General features: G+C 26.9%; 1 protein-coding gene across 5 annotated transcripts in view; it reads left to right on the top strand.

The window, feature by feature from the left end:
* LOC129971166 (probable phospholipid-transporting ATPase IIB) overlaps nucleotides 1–22,215 on the top strand; it is a 52,879-nt gene that overhangs the window by 15,899 nt on the left and 14,765 nt on the right. For all 5 annotated transcript variants that reach the window (XM_056084681.1, XM_056084685.1, XM_056084682.1 and 2 more), the window contains exons 3-18: nucleotides 2,662–2,803; nucleotides 5,452–5,565; nucleotides 6,189–6,356; nucleotides 6,964–7,110; nucleotides 8,019–8,099; nucleotides 8,192–8,341; nucleotides 9,284–9,373; nucleotides 9,692–9,762; nucleotides 10,649–10,814; nucleotides 11,376–11,432; nucleotides 12,156–12,437; nucleotides 13,543–13,704; nucleotides 15,234–15,326; nucleotides 17,679–17,762; nucleotides 20,593–20,763; nucleotides 21,752–21,940. In XM_056084681.1, coding sequence (XP_055940656.1) covers nucleotides 2,662–2,803; nucleotides 5,452–5,565; nucleotides 6,189–6,356; nucleotides 6,964–7,110; nucleotides 8,019–8,099; nucleotides 8,192–8,341; nucleotides 9,284–9,373; nucleotides 9,692–9,762; nucleotides 10,649–10,814; nucleotides 11,376–11,432; nucleotides 12,156–12,437; nucleotides 13,543–13,704; nucleotides 15,234–15,326; nucleotides 17,679–17,762; nucleotides 20,593–20,763; nucleotides 21,752–21,940 — 2,167 coding nt within the window. The remainder of the gene's footprint in view (nucleotides 1–2,661; nucleotides 2,804–5,451; nucleotides 5,566–6,188; nucleotides 6,357–6,963; nucleotides 7,111–8,018; nucleotides 8,100–8,191; nucleotides 8,342–9,283; nucleotides 9,374–9,691; nucleotides 9,763–10,648; nucleotides 10,815–11,375; nucleotides 11,433–12,155; nucleotides 12,438–13,542; nucleotides 13,705–15,233; nucleotides 15,327–17,678; nucleotides 17,763–20,592; nucleotides 20,764–21,751; nucleotides 21,941–22,215) is intronic.

The following is a 22,215-nucleotide window of genomic DNA, read 5'->3' as shown; positions in this document are numbered from 1 at the left end:
TGAATTATTTTTAGTAAATAGGTTAAAATTGAAATTGTGTAAGTTTTTTAATTTATTTTTTAGTTCAAAACTGATCATCAAATTTTAATTTAATTTTTTTATATAGGTTATTTAAAATTTGTGCTTATATTTTTCTTCTGTATACTCTTATTTTAAAAATAAACATCCCAAATTAAGTTCCTAATTACAATCCCAATTCTTCCAAATTACAATCATTTTTATATTTTTGGCTTTTTCAAGTTTATTACAAATATTAATTTCTGTATGCAAATGATAAGTTTTTTTACTTCCTTAGTCAGATTGTAAACTAAACTACACAAAAAAAGTTGCTTTTTTTAAAAAACAAACAATCAAACAAAAAAGCAAGTTTTTTTTTTTTTTTTTTTTTTTTTTTTTTTTTAAATTCCGTGATTTGAAATAGTTTTGTAAGATTTTGTTTTAAGTTACTCATAATATAAATATATTTTATTTATTCTTTTTTTTTTTTTTTTTTTTTTAGAAAAAAGAAAGTACATCACATCATTTAAAAGTTGTTGCTATAATTTCTTTTAATTTAACAAATTTTCAAGAACTTAATGCTTTGAAATTGCTTTATAATATTTGTATTGTAAAATTCTTGCCCTAAAATATTGGAAATTAATACTCTGATCTAAGAACTTGACAATTTACACAATAATTTTAAATACTTAAATTTTTGCTATGTTTTTAATGTATGAATATTATAGCTCTCTATTTTAGATTTGTTATTGGCTGATAATACAAAAAAAAAAAAAAAAAAATCATTACATCTGTTGACAGTAAATACTTCTTTGATTTTTTTTTGTAACTTTCTATAATGCATTTTTAATTATGATTTTAATGTATTCTTAAATGAAAGTTTGTGCCTATTATTGGAAAGCAAGATCTGTTCTTTTAAGCAACATTAATGATGATATTTAATAATTTATTATTGATGAGTACTTAATATTTAAGCTTTCTAAATATTTCAATGAAAAATGAATGGAATATAAATTAATTGCCTGGTTAACAGGTTAAATATTTCTTGTAACTTGGTCTCCTAATAGCTTCTTGACCAAAATGTTTTTCAGCTTCAAATATTGGTAGTTATGTATTTATACTATTACAGAATCTTTATTTGTTCTGTTTATTGTATTATGTAACTGTCTAATTTTCTGTCAATGCTCATAAAAGTTGAACTTTAAATTAAAGAAATGATTAAACTTCAAATAATACAAAAACGTTTTTCTGAAACCAAACATATTTTTAAAAGTATATGAGTGCAGAAAACATTGTTCAGCATTGAAGTCTTATGCGCACTAGAAAATATTTTTAAGAATTTATGTGATATCTGATAGAAATAATCTATAAAAAATTTTCTAATCATCATAAAATTCAGTTTTTAATTTTATTTTCAAAAGAATATAAATGGCATAAATTTTAATACTTTGTTTTAGCCAATAAATGCACTTCTGAAAAAAGTATGATTTTATAATCTTAAAGAATTGTATTCAGTGAAATATTCTGCGCACTGCAACCTTTAAAGCAAAAAGAAAAAAAGCATTTTTTGGTTTATCAGTTTTTTTAATGGTTATTGTTTATCTTTTGATCAAGTCTGACTGATTTTTGAAGTTTTGAGTATTGCTATTTTAGGCAATCAGCAATTTCTTAATTTTAGGCTAATTAGCTATGTGGAAACTATGTGTATTGATTGACATATCTTCTTTGAGACAATCAATGAAGTGATATAAAATCATGTGTTTTGATATATGATTGATATATCAAATTATTGCCAGTCAATTGTTTTAGTTCCAATAGAATATGCCTTTCTTCCTATTTAAAATATTAGTGTCTGAAGAATATTTTATTGAACTTGATTTGTGGGATTGAAGGTCTGTTAAAAAATATTTAATTTTAATTCATTAGAACATTTATTGATTCATACTGCATAAAATAGAAATCTTTATTTAGAACAATTTTTTTTAATAAGTGTATATGTCTGAATACTATCTGTTTAGAAATTAAGTGTTGCAATCTAGTTAGAGTGTACATTCTGTATATATGTATAGATCAATTATTTTTGTCTTAAAAACTACAAAATTATTGAAAAAAAAATTGCATGAAACGTTTGCTTACTTTTATCTTTCTAGAAAGTAGTGTTTCTTTCACTTTTACAGATACATGCGGAAGATGACACTCATTGCAAATTTAATTTAGAAAAGTGTAAAATTATAATTTTTTTATTTAAGCTTTTGTGTTGTTTAATTTTATTTTGTATGACATAAATTGTAGAAAAATAAGTTTAAAATATTTTTTCTTTAATAATCATTTAAAAATAGGAACTATGTTGAAAAATTCATGCCATTGAGAAGATAATTTTTAGAAATTTAAGATGATGTAGAAATTATTTTTGTAGTTTAATAATTATGGATGTTATTGCAGAAAAACTCCAAAATTTTACTCAATTCTGAATTAAAATTTTAATTAATATTTTTTAAAAATGGATCTAGGTGTACATTCTCACCCTTCAAAGTATACTTATGCCAAATTTGTTAGTTCTAGATCAAGTGGAAGCCCGTGGAGTGCTAATTTACACATAAACATATATTATTCTTTATTACTAGTAAAGATTTCAAAAACTAATTCTAGATATTGCTTTTTTAGGTTTCCCAAAGCCATGCCTAGATTGTGCCGTGAGAGGGAATACAAGGCCCGCACTGTTTTCATAGGTCGAACAAACAATGAGAGCTTTCCGCCAAATATTATTAGAAATCAAAAATATAATATTTTGACATTTATTCCATTAGTAAGTAGTACTTTATGTAGTTTAAATTTGAGCTTTGTGAAAAAAGATTTAGTTGAAGCTAGAAAGCCATTTAGCTAGAAATATTTGAATCGTAATAGGAATTTTTAACAATATACAAAACTGTGGGGAACTGACATTCAAAGATAAAAACATGGTATACATAAATGAATATCATTACATTTACAATATTTCAAATGAATATTAGTTATGCTGAATTATTTTTTTATTTGTAACGGGTTTTAATTTCTTAGATTATTTTTATACTTTAAGTCAGAGTTTTTCCATCAAATATAAATGTTGACATTTTCTAAAACACTAATAACTTTTAAAAAGCTTGATATATTGAAACAATATAAGAATTTTTTTTGACACCAAATGTTGGTACATTCTTTTTGATTATTAATTAGCATTCTCTTGATGAATATTTCTTCAGAAACTGGTTTCATTATGAGAATATGAAACCTTGCTCGTGTGGACAATCATCATTTATCAGTTGTGTGAGATGTCGAAATATATTTTGTTTCCAACATTTTTACTGTAGTTACCATTCTGGTTCTCGTATATAATCAAAAGTAAATGCATATAGGATAATTTTTTAGAAATATTGAATATTTTTTTTTATGATATGAGTATTTATAATTAGTAATTATCGCCATTTATGTTATATTTATTACTTTTTTTAAATATTAAATTACAATTTAAGTATTAAAATAATAAACATTTATCCTTGCATAAAAATAAATGGCATATTAATTAAAATTATCTGTAAATAGTTAATTAAATTAAAATAATTTCATTTTGTTTAAAAATGCATCTGTATGTTTGTTTAAAAATGCATCTGTATTTATAATTTTTTCTTTTAAAATTTTAATTTTATTATTATGCATTTTGATAATAAATATTTATTTTGGAAGGAAAAAATTAAAAACATATTAATTAAGAGTATTTGTAAATTTTTTTGAATAAAAGTTATTAAAGAAAAAAAAATTCCTAAAGAGATTCGAAAGATGACATTCCACGTACGAGACGGTTACCTAGGCAACCGTGCCATTGGGATCATCGTAATAGGAGTCAATTTATCAGTATATAAGCTTTACCAAAAGTTTGAGGACCATTTTCTTGAAATTGACTGGCTATTGTATTTTAATATTTTCATGAATGAACATTCTAAATGTATACCATCATTATACTAAATCTCATCCGAATCTCAGATTTCAACCCCGTACCCTCCTCTTGTAAATATGGTCCAACACTTAGTACAGTTTTTTAAGTGCCATACTGTTTCGAAAGCATTTATCATTGTTGGTACCAAAATATGTTTGAAAAATTGTCTGACAGAAAAGAATGATTTATTACAGAGTGGAATGCCTTTTAATTAATGCATACTTAATGGAATACTTTATTAGTTATCATTTATCTTAATGGGAAAATTTGAAAGTTTTTTTTTTCATTCATTTTTGCTAATAGAAAGGCATATCCTGTTAATAGATGGTCATTAACACCTATTCAAAAAGCTTTTCTAGGGGTAAAGATAAATTTGATATTACTGATGTCAAAAATGAAGGTCACTTACACATTTCTTATAATGATTCAAAACTGCTATCAGTAAAATTATTAAAATTTGTATTTATATATTTCAAAGAATAGATAGCACTGTGTTAACATTTTGAATAAATAGTGTTAGTGTAAGTTTTGAATGTGAAATTTGCCATTTAAGCATATGAGATTTTTGGCTGCAAGGTTGTGAATATTAAGTTAGAATCTCCAAGTGTGACTAACTGCAGTGAGAATGATTTCTCATGATCATTTAAATGATTCAAGAAATAGAAAGGTATTAGTAGATTTGAAGCTGATCAATCTGAGGTGAAAGTAGCTTAATGGTTGCAAATGGTTCAAAAAATTATATCCTGGTCATAGAATTAATTATAAATATTTGATACTATCACCAAGATGCCTGACCAAGACTGTTCCAAAAATATTGAGATGCCTGCATAGGATCGATTCTTGGCATTAAATGCACAATGACATAAACAGGCAATGGCTACTATGCTGTCTTGTGACCTTTGTCGTTTTGTTTGGGGGGAGGGGGAATTCAGGGGAACAATGTAGAAATGCTTAGAAGAGGGTGTGTTTTTTTATGCATAATGTTCTAAACAGCATCTTTCTTGGATACACCAAGAATGGGAGGGTGTGTATGTGTGTTTGTTATTCTTTTCACTGATGAATAGAGATTTAGCAGAAGGTGTTTCTTGTCTCCATCTGGAGAGAAACTAATCCACATTATCGTCCCTCAGGGAAGTCTTCCATTTTAGTGGCAGACGAATCATTCTCTGAGGTGGCATCATGTTGGGCAGTAGTATATTGCTTTGATGTAGATAATGCCACCATACAGCATTATATTGATAAGATCCTTGTAGCATGTGTGAGTTTTTTCCATGGCGCTGCAGTCCTGGACTTCCTTTTTATAGACAGTAATACAAAGTAACATGGACCTATCGTATTGCTTAAAGAGGATATTCAGCATATGGACTGATCCATAGTTTCCTGATCAGTTAATTGAAGATAATTTCATACCAAAAATTTGTGTCATATTTATATGTATAATATAGTGTTTCTTTGTTAATATCTGATTCTTTTTTCCTTTTTAGGTGCTCTTTCATCAATTCAAATTTTTCTTGAACCTGTATTTCTTAGTTATGGCATTATCACAATTTATCCCTGATGTTAGAATAGGATATTTATATACTTATTGGGGTCCATTGGTAAGTTTTATTGTTATTATCATCAAAGCAAAAATTATATTCTGTGAAAGATCTTCTAAAGAAAAAATTATTTTTGTTGCCTTTATCGTTCATTACAGCGTTTACTGACATTTTGCTGCATCCTTTTGTTTTGTATCTTTACTCAAACTAGAAAGAGATTTCAATTTGTAATGAACATAGAAAAATTTATTGCAGTGATACACTGTGTTGTTTAAATATACACTGATATTTAAATAGATTGTTTCTATCAAATTTTAATGCCATGTAATGCATAAGCCATTAAATATGCAAATTTTTTTTTTTTCTTGTGGTATGGCTAAATCTAAAATAGTTGCAGATTATTGTTATATCCATTGGCTAAAAATAATTTTTAAAATTAGGCAGCATCTTAATCTCTCCTGTCCCTAGTTTAACCCATTTTATATTGTTGTACAATGTATTTTAAGCTGTATAATATTTAATGTTGGATTTAAAATTCAATTATTTCCTACGTTGTGTAGAATATATAATTTTAATTTTGCATGTTCCATTACAATTTCCTTTCGGAACTTTAATAGAAAGTATATTTGTATTGGCTTTTTCTATAATCTGTTTTGGAAAATTGTTTTATTTATTTATTTCAGGGTTTTGTGCTGACTGTGACACTTATTCGTGAAGCCATTGATGATTTCAGACGTTATCGAAGAGACAGAGAAGTAAACTACAGAAAATATAGAAAATTGACATCTCGTGGTGTTGTGCAAGTTCCTAGTGCAAACATAAAGGTTTCAGACCTGATTATAGTTGATAAAGTAAGATAAACTCTTCTTTGAAAACTGGTTATATATTTAATAATTATAATTAGAATTTAAAAGAAATACTGATTTAAAAGCTTAAATTTAAAAAAATGTGTTTAATGTAATAAAGAAAATACATATGCATCTAATACTACATCTTTTCACTAATAAACTGTTCTAAGAATATCTATCTAATGTGTGCTTTAAACAAAAGTTTTGTGCATACTATTTAAATATTGAGGATATGGAATATTTTAAAGGTCAAACTGGAGAATATTTCTGGGTTCATTTCCTTATTTTTTAAGGAATAATTTAGTTATAGATTTTTTTTTTTTAGAAAGGTAATTGCATATGCTCAAAAGGTGTCCCCCCCCCCCGCTTTGAAAACGAGGAAGTTTTCACTTTTTTAGCAATGAATATCTTTTTAATCCACTCTCTTACTGGATAAATTTTATATTAATTGACTAAACTTATCAATTCTATCTGCATTTTTTTTTTTTTTTTTGTACAAACTATATATTTTTTTTATCCCTATTTCCTCCTCCTTTTGACATCTGTTTCTGAAAAAGCTGATGTTCATCATAAAATGAATATTTTATAACCATTATATTTTTCTTTTCAGGATCAAAGAGTTCCTGCTGATATGGTTTTTCTGTCGACTACAGAAAAAACTGGATCTTGTTTTATTAGATCTGATCAATTGGATGGTGAAACAGATTGGAAACTGAGATTAGCTGTTTCTACCACACAACGTTTGTCTTCCACAGATGTAAGTATTTATTCTGAAGGAACTTACTATCTTTGTTCTGATTGTATTTAATTATTTTTTCATTAATTAATTAGTCTTTTCCATGATATAATGCCAGAAAATTATTTACCTTCATTTGTGGGCCATTGCATTTGCTGTATTAGTAATCAAGATTTCACTCCCTTCTTTGAACTAATAATTGTATTAATCTGCGGTTTCACTCCTTTTTTCTATTTTGTCATCCTTTGACAGGTATTTGATTGTTAATTATTGGTCAGTGAAACAAGAATAGAAACCCCATTAGTGTTCAAGAGAGACTTTAGATCTTGGTTTCTATTTACTTCAAAAGAAGGGATAGGGCACTCTTGTTTCATCCTAAATTTCGTGTATTGAGTGGTATTTGTGGTTTCCTTTAATCTGTAAGCAGAAAATTAATTAATGCAATTTCATCTGTTTTGTACTTTAGCTTTTCAATTTAATTGTTTATTAAACTTGCCTTTGACTTCTTATTAAAAAAATGACACATATGTTTGAATTATTGTACTGGTATGGTATTAAAATAAATAGTTGAAATACTTATATTGGATTTATATTTAATTACATATTGAATATTGATGTATTTGGCAGCATAGCTACTCTTACATTCCCACCCCCCTAAAAAGCAAAATATAAGTATATAACGCATAAACTGACACCTTGTTAATAGGACCTAGGGTAGCATTTGAGTTTAATATTTTTGCTTTTTATTAACATGCTCATATCTGGTGTATAGTATTGAGAATTATAATTTTATAATATGCTAAAAATGTAATGTGGATGATATTGTTTTTTATCAAATTTTATTGTTGTTTAATGTAGTTTTTATCAATTTTTTTAATTCCCTTAATTGTTTTCTGCTCTAAAAGTTTTAAATTTCGTTTTGATTTCAGGAGTTGTTCCAAATGGATGCTTCTGTTTATGCTGAAGAACCAAAAAAAGACATTCATAGTTTTGTTGGAAAGTTTACAAGAGTAAGACAAAAAAAATTCTAATTAAATATATAGTTCTAAAGTTTGCATTTTCCTGTGCCATTGTAATTTATATATATTATATTTTCTTAAAGAATGATGGTGAAGGAGCAGAAGTTTCTTTGGGTATTGAAAATACATTGTGGGCTAATACTGTAGTGGCTTCAGGAACTGCCATTGGTATAGTCATTTACACTGGTTCTGAAACTCGTAGTGTCATGAACAATTCTGAACCTAGAAGCAAGGTAACAAAATCTTAAATACCATATTTATTTCAGTGAATTTTAAATTATTTGTTGCACACCTGAAAGGGGAGAATTTTGATGCTTTGAGAGCTTTTTTCAAAATTCTTTAATGTTAATTAATAAAAATTTGAAAAAATATATTAAATCAAATTTTTAAGTTAAAAAATATTGCAAAGCTTGCTAAATTATTTTATACTTACATTGAGTATTTCATTTTTCAATGTTTGTAATTTTAAATGGGAAATAAATTTTCAAAAGAAGTGATCAAGTTTTTCTGGTAATAAAGAAATCATGCACGGGAAATGTATAAACTCTGAATTGGAGAATAAAATTTGTTGTTAATTTCATTCTGTATTTTTCACTAATATCGTGGGACTGAAATTTTTTTTAAATAAAAAAAAATATCATTTTGAAATTGATGAAAATCTTGAATTTTTTCCCCTTACTATTCATTTCTATGAAATTCTCATTTTGGTTCTTTAATTTGGATTCTATATAAAATTGAAAATTCTTTACCGATTCCCACAGAATTTTTATCTTTTAGATGAATTTAAAGGGGGGGGGGACTGTTTAATGTAATTGTAATTACTCCTGCAATTAATTTCTGCAACACTTAATAATTAGAGTTACATGTTTTTTAGTTCCAAGACGTCTAATTTCTTGTCATTTCTTGCATTTTTTTTTTTTTTTTTTTTTTTTAATTCATGGAGAAAAATTTTTACATGATAAAAATGAAACTTGTGGTACAATAAGTGATTTACTAGAATTGAAAATTCTTGTTTCAGATGCAAGCATTTCTTTGGATTTTTATTTATTTATTTAATGTAAATATTCTCAAAAGCTGAAGAAAATCAATTGTGAAAATTATATTGTTTTGTCTACTCTTTCTCTCTTCATTTTATTTTTTAATGTTTTATAAAATACTTTTTGTAAATGTTGCAGGTTGGAATAACTGATCTTGAATTGAATCAACAGACTAAAGTTCTTTTTGCTGCTGTTATTGGTCTTGCTCTTGTAATGATGGCATTAAAGGTAAAATATTGAATTTTTTTTAGATTTATTTCTGTCTTCATCCGTTATCACATAATTTTTCCAAATAAAATGTATATATATTTTTTTGAATGACACGTATTAAACTTTTCGTAGCATATTTTGTAAAAATTACTTGAATTAAAGAATAATCTTTGAAAAATTAATCTTTTATAATTTAGAGCAGGGATGAAAAATCTTTTTATGATAAAAGAACTAAGAATATGTTTTTAAGAATTATGAATGCATGTATAAAAAGATTTTCACTTGTTTAAAACTCTATCATAAAAAAAAATTAAAAGCTCTATATATCTATTTTAGGGATTTGGTGGTTTATGGTACCGATATTTATTCCGTTTCATCCTTTTATTTTCCTACATTATACCAATCAGGTAAATATTTTTGTTGAATTATTTTTAGTCTTAGATTTTTTTTTAAACTGCAATATGAGTACTATTTTAATATTTTATTCAATATATTGCTGTTGAATATTGTGATAAATGTTATTTATTTTTTTCAATTTGTATTTTTAGCAACTTTGAAATTAATTCTGTTAAATAGAAAGCTGTTTCTTTGAAGTTTATATTTTAATGGCAATCAGGAATTATATTACTATCTTATGTTTTAACAATTATATCTGAAAGACATTGTAGAAATTGAAAAATCATATTGAAATAATTGAGCATTTCTAATTTCTTCATTATTATCTTATGATAGTATAATAATCTGACTATAACTATTTTAATGCAGTCTTCATATTGCTCTATTATATTCATTCAATTAAGCGAAATTCTGTATATCCTTTTATAAGCAGGTAAAAATAAGTGCCTCAAAGTTTAACTGGAGGGATATATTCTGAAGATATTTGTCTTAAAGCTGGCTAGCTAATGTGCTCTTCGTAAATTAAAAGTGAATGTCTTAAGAAAGTGCCATTAATATACCAAGTCTTATTCTGAATTGAATTTCCCTTAAAGCACCCTCTCTTTGTTAGAATGAAAGAGGAAAGGAATTAAGTTATTTACATTTAATGATATATTTTCTTACAATCCTTGTGTAGTTGAATTTACCTCTGTGTTATATTCTAAAAGATCTTAAGTTTTACAAACTTATTTTTTTAGTTTAACATACTAATAACTTTCTTGATAAATACAATTTAAAAAATTATTAATGATATAAATCGACTTTACCATTGTAGGTGTATCTAGAACATAGTTTTAAACTTTCTTTTCTGAACAAACAAAATGATAGAATTTCCGTCTAATTGTTTCAATTTTTCAGTTTGAGGGTGAACTTGGATATGGGTAAGATGGTATATTCGTGGATGATGCAAAAGGATAAAGATATACCCAATACAGTTGTAAGGAGCACGACAATTCCTGAAGAGCTTGGCAGATTAACATTCTTGTTATCTGACAAAACAGGAACATTAACAAAAAATGAAATGGTATGTTTAATTTTTTTTACTCAAATTGATACAGTAAAAATTTTTGTTAATATTTTATTAAGTTTTCTGCCCATTTGTATGAACAGCATGTACGAAAATATAAATTTCCATCTGTATGCTATAGAATATAATATAATTTTATATTGGGTGTACTTTTGTGTTTATAATCTACTTTTATCTATAGTTTCTGTTATATTAGATTTTATTAATTTTTAATTGGATTGCCTTATGACTTTTTTTCTATTAGTTATTAAAATTTTGAAATATTATAATATTACTACATAAGTTTTTAGCAAACATTTATAATATGGAAGATATAAAAACAGTCTTAAATTGCTAAATATTTGGAACTGAATTTAACAATTGTATTAGCCCATTTCATTGCGCTTTATATTTGTTTTCATAGAAAATTATATATTATGATTGCTGTTTAAAATAATTACTATAAGCTTTAGCATAAATATGGAAACATTTCTTTCCTTTTTTAATTTATAAATTCTTTTAGTAATTTTCTTTAATATTTTTACACTTTAAAATTTTAACAAGCATGTTTTGTTTTAGGTCTTCAAAAAACTTCATTTGGGAACAGTAGCATATGGATCTGAATCATTTGATGAGGTAATCTTTTAGATTGTTTTTTGTTTTTTTAATGTAGGTGTGTGGGGAAAATTTTCTAAATGTTTCTATTAATAATTCTTGTTAGATTTAAAAGTTTGATGAAGAAGCTGAAATATTTATAGTATCTTACATATATTTTTGTTATCAGTTAGATGTTCAGAAGAATTAACATCTTTTTTTTTTATTTAACTAATTTAGCATGTATTCATAGACAGAATAACAAAAATATAGTTATAAAATTCAGATCAAACTGTGCTTCTTTAATTAAAAATGTCATTAATTTAAGAAAATCATTAAAGAATTTTATTATAAATTGGAATGATAAAAATTGCTTTTTTATTTATTTTTACTTAATGATTTTCAATTATGTTTAACCATTATTCTCTTCACAAGATTTTGTTTTATGAATTTAAAATTAGCTTTTCTTATTGATCATCATTTTTTTTTAGTTTTTTTTTTCTTTTTTTTTTGTACTGGATAATAATCTAACATTCAAATTAAATCTAAAAATTTCAAACAACCTTTCTTGTTGAATCTAATTTTCTAAAATATAACAAGATAAAAAATAAATGTTATTCTAGATTTTTAAACAATAACTAACTTTTTACCTGTAAAAATAGGGTATGAACAAGTTAATAAAAAGCCAATGCCTTTCATTAGTCATCATAATTTACAATATATTAGTAATTAGATTTTGTTTTTAAATTGTTCTAAAATTTTTAGGTTGCTGCTCATATTAAAACATCTTATGCTCCGACTCCATCTGGAAGCTCTTCTGCTGGTGCCACTCCAACCAAAATGCCTTTGCCTAAAATGAGAAGAACTGTCGTGACAAGAGTACAAGAGGCTGTCAGAGCTCTGGCTTTCTGTCACAATGTAACTCCTGTCTATGAAGATACAGATTCAGTTTGTATTGATACATCTGATACTGGCATAAACTGTGAAACAGAAGCAGACCAACAATCTAACCAATCATTTGTGTACCAAGCATCAAGTCCCGATGAGGTAAGAGGGTTTCTATCCTCAATTGTTTTTTCTTCCAAATATGTTATTTGTCTTTTAAGATGGTAACATAGGCAGCCGTTTTTTAGGGTTAAATATTATTGAAAATTTTATTTCTATTAGCAGTAGATTTTGATATAATTTTTTTCAAGAACTTTTCATAGAAAGTATTCTAAACTTTAATTACAAAATGTCTGTACAAATTTGATGCACATTAGCCATATTCAATTTATATTAGCCTCTTAATTTAAGCAATTAGGATACTTCGTTTTAAAAAAAAAACTTTGATTTATAGATATTTAAGTATATTTTTAAAAACATGTTTTGTTGATAATAGCTAGAAATTCTTTTAAGATAATCTTATTTTAAAATATCTTGGATCATTTCTGAATTTAAAAATCTTATATTTGAGTGATTTGTAAAGAAATTAACTTAATAATGTGAATTTGTAAAGAAATTATCATTTCAAACTATGAAAGTGAAATTTTACATAACCTGTCCTTAATATAAAAGGACTGTAGTTTCTTATTATTGTAATGTTATTTTTTAACTATTCTATATTTTGTTAAAAAATAAATTTTTATTTGCTTTTTTTAGATCAATTAATCTTAACCAAGTGACAATTGAAGTCCCACTGCCTCTAAATTACTGGCAATGCCATCTATATTGCACATTTTGGTGTAGATATGAACTAATATCACATTTGAGATGTTTAAACATACTCGCATAATTTTTTTCCCCAATTTAAATGAGAATAGTGTATATATAACTGCTTTCTATATTGAAATTTCTTTAACTTTTTGCATGTGTCAACCTATCATTCCATGTATTTAGAGTATGTTTATGTTAATGAAACTAATGAAATTGCGCAAAATTTCGAATATGAAAATTGCAACTTTTTGTTCTTTTCTTTCTTGTGTTGCACTGACTATAAATTTTCCTTCTGTCATAATAGTTTTCTGTTTTAGTGACAGAATCTATCAGTAATTCTTCTGCATTTTTTTAAAATTTAAAATTTTGACCTTCCACTTTTTTTGCAATTTAATCTTTTTTTTTGTTGTTGTTGTTGTTTTGCAGTTATTGTATATATATTTTTTCTAATTTCAAGGTTGCACTAGTTGCCTGGACAGAAAGTGTTGGCTTAACTCTGATTCATCGAGATATAACTTCTATGAAACTAAAAACTGCTCACAATCAGATCTTAAATTATTCTATTCTTCAAATATTTCCATTCACCTCCGAGACTAAAAGAATGGGTATAATTGTAAAAGTAAGTTTTTTGTTTGAATTTGTCATATGTAACAAAACGTAAATACAGAAAGCATTTTCAATTGAATCTCATTTTTTATTGTATTTTAGAAATTAGTCAAATTTTCATCTGAGTATCGTTATTTAAGATATATTTTCGAATTGACTGGCAACAAAATTGTCATGCTCTGTGGGGAGAGGTTAGATAAGTGATAATTTGCAATGCATTGTCAGTTTTCATGCATTCCAATTCCTCATTTTAAAATTCAAATGTAAGAAAATGGTATTTTATGTAATTTTATGGTTGGCTTATAAAGTTATTTGCGTAACTAGATTTGTGTCAAAGAGTTATGTCTTTAAATTTTGAGAAGCATGGAAAAAATTAATTGCCTTTTTGAAATACAAGTTAACTTGAAAAGTGTACATCGCTTTAAAAAAATTCACTTTAGATTCTTTTTTTTTTTTTATCAACTAATTTTTCTGTGCTTTTTAAACTTTTTCTCGAAGGAAACTATTGAAAAGAATTGGTAATACATACAATACTTAAATATATTATGATTATTTGCTTGTAAAAGACTATCTCCTTATTGTAATTATAATAAAGTTGTGTGTTGACACTCTACAATCAGACCATTTGACATTTACTAAATTTTTCTCGTATATGCTTGGGGATGTGCACCTTGGAGCGATATTTTTTTAAATTTCATGCAAGGGTGCATGTGTGTATATCTTGGAAAGTGGGACCGTGCAGCTCAGAAAGATTTTTTTTTTTAAATTCATAATTAGAATTTCAATACATTAAAAATTAAACTGAATTTTTTTCTTTTTACTGCCGTAACTTTCATGCTTAAATACTTTTTTTAATGCTATCAATTTAATAATTGTACATTATTTTCCCTGATATTTTGGTAGTTTTTAAATCTTTTTTGCCTAATTTCCAAGTACAATGTTAACCTGAAACTCAACGCATTTTCATTGTTCCTTCAATTATTTAATTGCTGGATTTTCTTCTATTAAATTAAAGAAGAAGGATTTTGTTTAATATTTATGTTGTTTATAAGAAGAATACAGTGTGAATTTGCAATCCCATGGTAGTTGGAAGAGAAATGAACTAGAGAATTATTTTTTGAATAACACTATGGTGTCGAGTACTTTTCTCTATTAATAAAGTTCATCTACATGATGAACAAAAAATATGCAAAACTGTTAAAATATTATGTCATGGACATGAAATTACATCTGAAAGATTTAAACGAAATTAAATATTACCAATGTTCCTGATAGCTGTAGTTAATGTCAGTTTGTTTGTAATATAAGCGTCTCTTTACTATTAGGTTGTAAACTTGCAAAGCAGAATTGTATAAAGGTGATGAAAAGCACAAGGAAATGATATAATTTGTTTTACTTCACTATATTGAAATGACATCAAAGCTTCTTTTGATGAATGGCAGTCAACATTTAGTTCATTTTTCTTTCAGATATTATTATACATGCTATATTAAATTACTTTATTAAATTTAATAATTAGAATTTATCCTTTGTGAATTTTAGGAAGAAAGCTCTGGGGATATTATATTTTTTATGAAAGGTGCTGATGTTGTAATGTCCTCCATTGTACAATATAATGATTGGTTAGATGAAGAGGTAATTCAGATTTTTAGATTTTGTCAAATGATATTAAAATGCAGAATTGTTTTTCTTATGAATTTAACATTGATAGAATTCTTCACAGGGTTCTACAGCTTTTTAATTCCTTGTAGTTAGTTTTCAGGTTAATTTTTTAACAATTTTTCTGTCATTGAATTTTAATTTATATTTATTTCAGTGTTATGCTACATAGAGTTATGGGGCTGTATTGAATGTTATGCTACAGAAATGGCTTACTGCAATCATTTTAATGTTTTTAAATTTTAAAAAAAATTTAAATACTACATGAAGAATTTAAATGGAAAAGCTGTCTATACATTATTTTCTGTTGTCAATATTTCATTTCTCAACTAAAACAAATGATTAAGACATAAATGAAAAGTTCACTTTTCTTTCCTCACTTCCCCACCCATCTTTCAACATTAGAATTCTTTATTTCATATTTAACTTTTTAATATAATTAAGAGTTTATAGACATTATGAAATGTTGTGTGTTTACTGATTGATCACTCTGTACACACGTCTGTCTCTCAAGAGTCTTAAATTTAATGATACTTTTGTAACTGTTGCAGTATGTGTGTGGGTGGGTGTGTATATATATATATATATATATATAATATTGGGTTGGCAACTAAGTAATTGCAGGTTTCACTCATAGATGGCTTCAGTTGAATTTTTAGGTTTGCAGACGTAGTACAAATGTAAAACACATTTTTTTATGTGATAGTTGACAATTCAGCTGTCAATCAGTAAAAAAAAGTTTTTTGATCGGTTGTGTAGTTTTTGTTTGGTGTTCGTTGAAAAATGGAAAATCAAAAGGAACATTTTCGTCATATTTTGCTTTTTTATTTTCGTAAAGGAAAAAACTCATCGCAAGCTCATAAAAAGTTATGGGCTGTTTATGGTGACGAAGCCTTAAAAGAACTGCAGTGTCAAAATTGGTTTGCCAAATTTCGTTCTGGTGATTTGTCACTCAAAGATGAAAAACGCTCTGGTCGTCCAGTTGAAGTTGATGACGACCTAATCAAAGCAATAATCGATTCGGATCGTCATAGTACAACACGTGAAATTGCAGAGAAGCTTCATGTATCACATACATGCATTGAAAATTACTCAAAACAACTTGGTTTTGTTCAAAAACTCGATACATGGGTTCCTCACGAACTGAAAGAAACGCATTTAACGCAACGCATTAACAGCTGCGATTTGCTAAAGAAACGTAATGAAAATGATCCATTTTTAAAACGACTGATAACTGGCGATGAAAAATGGGCTGTTTACAACAACATCAAGCGGAAAAGATTGTGAAGCAGGCCAGGTAAACCAACTCAAACAACATCAAAAGCTGATATTCATCAAAAAAAGGTTTTGTTATCAGTTTGGTGTTATTACAAAGGAATTGTCTACTTTGAACTCTTACCACCCAACCGAACGATCAATTCTGATGTCTACATTGAACAACTAACGAAGTTAAACAATGCAGTTGAAGAAAAGCGGCCCGAATTGACAAATCGAAAAGGTGTTGTATTCCATCATGACAATGCAAGGCCACACACATCTTTGGTCAGTCGGCAAAAATTATTGGAGCTTGGTTGGGATGTTTTGCCACATCCACCATATAGTCCTGACCTTGCACCATCTGATTACTTTTTCTTTCAATCTTTACAAAACTCCTTGAATGGTAAAAATTTCAATAATGATGATGATGTCAAATCGTACTTGATTCAGTTTTTTGCTAATAAAAACCAGAAGTTATATGAACGTGGGATTATGATGCTGCCTGAAAGATGGCAAAAGGTCATTGATCAAAATGGGCAATACATTACAGAATAAAGTTATTTAGTTCCATGAAAAAATTGTCTTTAATTTTCTAAAAAAAAAATCCGCAATTACTTAGTTGCCAACCCAATATATATATAATATAAATATTTAAAGTGTAAATGCAAAAAAGATCTGTTGAAAGAAATGGTAGAAGTTAAGTGCTATAGGAAATCTTTGCTTATGAACATATATTAATTCGCATGTAATTGAATATATATTTTAAAGTCGTATATTATGAGATTGGATAAAAGTACACTGTAATCATAATAGAAAGATTTCATTATGAGCGTTAATATGAGAAAACAAATTATAAAGCTTTATTTCTTTTATCTGTATCATGTTCTAAAATGTTTCTCATTTTATGTTGATTTCTCTTTGAAACTTTCAAAATACACCATAAGAAAATAAATTCTTGTAAATTTTTGTAGTTTTTGTTTACATTTGTTTTTTCATTTAAAAATAAACTAGTAAAAAGTTTTGAGGAAAATAGTTATTATTGCTAATAAAATAGGGCAAACCTTTTTATAGTGTGGAAATATGGCTAGAGAAGGTCTAAGAACTTTAGTTGTTGCCAAGAAAGTTCTCACTGACGAACAGTATGCTGATTTTGAGGTAAGTAATGAAACAATTGCTTCCTTTTCATTACAATGTAAATAATATGTCATTAAATGCAAAGTAGCTTGCACGTATAAAATTATATCTTATGGTATTGTCCACCTGCAGAGACAAATTTTTGAAAAATCCCTTTAATGAGCTACTTCAGTTCATTTTCTGTATCAGTGTGATTGCAAATAATAAAAAAATACTGCTCAGACAATTTTGTGTCAGTTGAAATTTTGTAAAATGTGCCAATTTGGGTAAAAAAAAAATACTGAAATTTGTAATAAAAGGCAAAACACTCTGCAAAAAATTGTATTGCACATATTCCAATTATATTTATACACAACATATTTACAGCTTTGGAAGGCAATTAATTAGAATCTAAGAAATATGTGCATTTTCAAAAAAGTTTTTCAAATCGAGTATTTCTGTATTGAAAATTTTACAAAATTCGTTGTTGAAAATTACATTAGGCAGCTCTTTAAAAAAAATCTGCTCAGTTCAATATAACATCCCTAGTTGATTGCCTTTGGAATACTTAAAGTAACATATATGCAAGGAATTGAGAAGTTTTTAAGATGTGTTACATATGAAAATTTTTACAAAATCCAAGTTTTTCAAAAAAATCATTTAAAATTTTCATTAATATGTGTGTCTTGCTGATAGAACATATAAAATGAATTAAAATTCAGAAAGTATGTGCATTTGTTAAAATGGTGGAAAACATTCAACTTCCGGTTTCGTTTTCAGCTGCTGTAATTTTTAAAAAAATCGCATATCTCTGTTCCTATTTATCATAGAATTAAAACAAGTGCAAATTTGGGAATCCAAATAAATGGATTTTAAAATTTAAAAAAGTGTGAATTTTGACCAAAAACTGCCTTTTAAAACATAGACACCTTATGTCAAAAAAGTATATGTATTTTTCTAAATCCATATGATAAAAGTGCAGACAGCCATTGCACAGTTTTTACCCTTTAAAGGGCTTGCAGAAATTTTACTTTTTGTAATTTTTATCTCTACATCATTGAATCCTTGTATTTTAATCAAATCTTTAAAACTATCTAAATTGTTTTAGAAGTATTTATTTTTTCGTTTTATTTTTAAATCGATTCATTGTGCAGCACTGGCAGGATAGTCTTACATTGATTGTAGCTTAATGCATCAGCATCTCCATCTACCTAAATTTCATCTTATTGCTTAGATTACTATTTGTTTAAAATTTTATAGCTACTAAATGCAGGTTATGATTTTGGAAAAATGAAGTTAATCCTAGACTGAAGTATTTCTTGCTGAAGTAATTTCTTTTTGTAGTTAGTATAGAATGCATTAAAATTTGAAAAAAAAAAAAAAATGTTGTTCCCCACCCCCATTGTTGAATTTTATAAAAATCCAATTTTTTATTAAATAGCCATCTTAATGTAAGTCGGTTTTCTCTAAAGATTAAGACTGCATGATGCAATGCAGCTTTATTGGATGCAGGTTATATATTGTATTTATAATTATATATATTTTGCATAATTGTATTTATTCTATGACATAATCCTGAAATGTTCAAAATTTCTTTCACATAAATGGGATTCTTCTATATGAATGTAATGTGTGTTTGGTATTTTAATCTTTTCATTCAAATTTAAGTTCATAAGTTGCTTTGAATTGTCATTGTAGACCAAAAATACCTTTGGGAAAACTCATCAATGCACTTCTAAATAAACGCTATTTTGGTTTGTATTTATTTTTAGAGAAATTTTCCCTCTCTTCTGCAGAAAGTGTATTACTTACAATCTTGTTCCTTTTGTGTGAAATAAAAAATTTTTAAGGATGTAATAAATGATCAAAAGCTTCTGTTTTATTTTTAATTCTTTTCCTGATAAGTAATTTTTTTTAAAACTGATTTTGTGTCTTTATTAACAAATGTTTTAAGTGTTCTAATTAGTACATGCAAAAAAAAAAAAAAAAAAAAATTATTTTATAAAGAGGCTAACTATTATTTCAAAAGAAATGACACTTGGAAAATTCTTGCAATTATTCATCAATCATGGTCTCCTTGAACCTAAAATTATTCCTCATTCAAAAATTTATGAATATGTATAATGTTTTTCCCATATTAACCTAACTAATTGGAGCTTAATTTTTGTAAATTTCTTGAAAGTTTTTTAAAGTTTATAAAATTTTCAAATTAATTATAAAATAATAAATTGAAACCAAATAATTTTCTCTCTTTCTCTCTCTCAATATATATATATATATATATATATATATATATATATATATATATATATATATATATATATATAAGATTTTAAAAATATAATGTATTAAAAATTAAAGAATTCCTTGCATTATTTCAAAAATAAATTAAAGCAAAAAACTATTTCAAAATCTCTGTGCGTTGATTTTAAAATCTCACTGATGGGAGAGGAGTATGAGCCAATTAAAAATTGCAAAAACATGTTGGCTTCATAGACAAGACAAAAAGAGAACAGTGGTAATCATTTCAATTAATATCAGAAGTGAAATATAATTACTCCATAAATAGAATACTCGGCATTAAAGGATTAACTTCTAAACAAAAACTCAAGTAGTTTTGGTTAAATGTGAACAAGTGCAAATTAGGACGGAAATTTCCGCCAAATTAAAAAATGGGCAGTTTGGTTCAAAGGGAATGGAAATTATGTATGGTAAAACTTGTGTCTAAGAAATATTTGATAGTTGCAATAGTTTAAAGGATCTGAAATGTGATTTTTGTCTCAATGCTCATAGAAACTTCAGCTACTCTTTAACTGAAATTAATTTTAAAAAAAGTTAAGTATGGGTATTAAGTTGTAGCTATATTTTTTAGGCTCGCCTGAATCAAGCTAAAGTGAGTATTCATGATCGAACAGCCAAAGTGACAGCTGTTATAGAAAGTTTGGAAAGAGATATGGAGCTGCTTTGTTTAACTGGAGTAGAAGATAAACTTCAAGATAATGTTCGTCCAACTTTGGAGCTTCTCAAAAATGCTGGTATTAGGGTAATGTTTTAAATATTTTAAAATATTTAACTAATGAATTAAAACATGAAATTTTTGTAAAAATTCATGTACAGCATTTTAATCTGCAATTTGCTTAACTAAAATATGAATTTTGAAATGGTTATATGAATAATATTGTTATGAATTCAGGGTTCTTTCAATTTGTTAGTCAGTGAAGAAACAGTTCTTTAAAGGTCTAAAATATTTATTCCAGAAAATTCAGGACTTTGCATGAAGAAACAAATGCATAGATGAACACAAACAATACACAACAGCACACTATAAAGTTACCCACAAGTAGTAATTGATAGTAATAACAACCACAGCACATAAAGCAGCGTGATAGAATTTACTGCAGGAGGGAATCTACATATTTACACTCTATGGTCTCTCCAAACACCTGCAATTCTCCACTGTCTCCTCCCTTTAGCTGTATCCAACTGCCAATTCACTACTACAAGCATGGCTACTCCACATTTGACTCGACGTTCCTACTATAATAAACACCAGGATTCAGCATACATTTCAATTCAGCAAACACTTGATCTTTTCCGTTGACACGCTATGCGACTCTTTCCACTATTCTTCAGCTTAGATTGCCATCCTTTTATAGTTCCTGGAGCTGGGCAGAGAAGGTTCTGGAACAATCGGGCATATCTTGGTTCCTATTGGCTATATCGCCAAGTCCGGGAGTCACTGATCCGACATCCATTAGAGCTGACTGTAAAACGGTCTTTCCAATGTGCTGGGAAGCAACATTACAGATTTGTGACAATATTTACTAAAGTAATCGTGCTGGGAAGCAACATTACAGATTTGTGACAATATTTACTAAAGTAAATAATGCTGTACCTTAAATTTATATAAATGCATGGATATTGTTGTAGCCACTCATAGCTATTTCCAATTGTAATACTATGTGATTTTTATAACTGAAATTATATTCTTGGGTTGTATAAGTTTTTCATAATTTGAATGCACATTTCAGATATGGATGCTGACTGGCGACAAATTAGAAACTGCTATCAGCATTGCCAAGTCTTCCCGTTTAGTTGCTAGAAATCAGCAAATTCATGTCTTTCAGACTGTTACTTCACGTAATGAAGTTCACTTGGAGCTTAACAATTTCAGAAGAAAGAATGACTCTGTTTTAATCATCAGAGGAGATTGTTTAGAGGTGAGCCTTAATTTCTTTTGCTTGCATCAATAATATTAGTAGAATTTGCATAGAGTTTGAATACAATTAAAAGAATGTTATATAAAAGTAGGTCTATTATAACAATTATCCTTATAAAAATATTCCAAACTTATCTGCTTCCAAAGGCAATTTTTTTTAAATTTATGCTGTGGTATTTAATTATTTACCAATCATTTTCCTCTACTGGGGTGGGTGGGTGCATCTTAACCATTGCATTACTGTCCTGGCCCAACGAGCTGTGCAAATTATATTCT

This window comes from Argiope bruennichi, chromosome 6 (genome assembly GCF_947563725.1).
Source record: "Argiope bruennichi chromosome 6, qqArgBrue1.1, whole genome shotgun sequence".
NCBI classification, from domain to species: Eukaryota; Metazoa; Arthropoda; class Arachnida; order Araneae; family Araneidae; genus Argiope; species Argiope bruennichi.
Note: the sequence above shows the minus strand (reverse complement) of the source record. Positions and strands in the feature narration are given on the sequence as shown.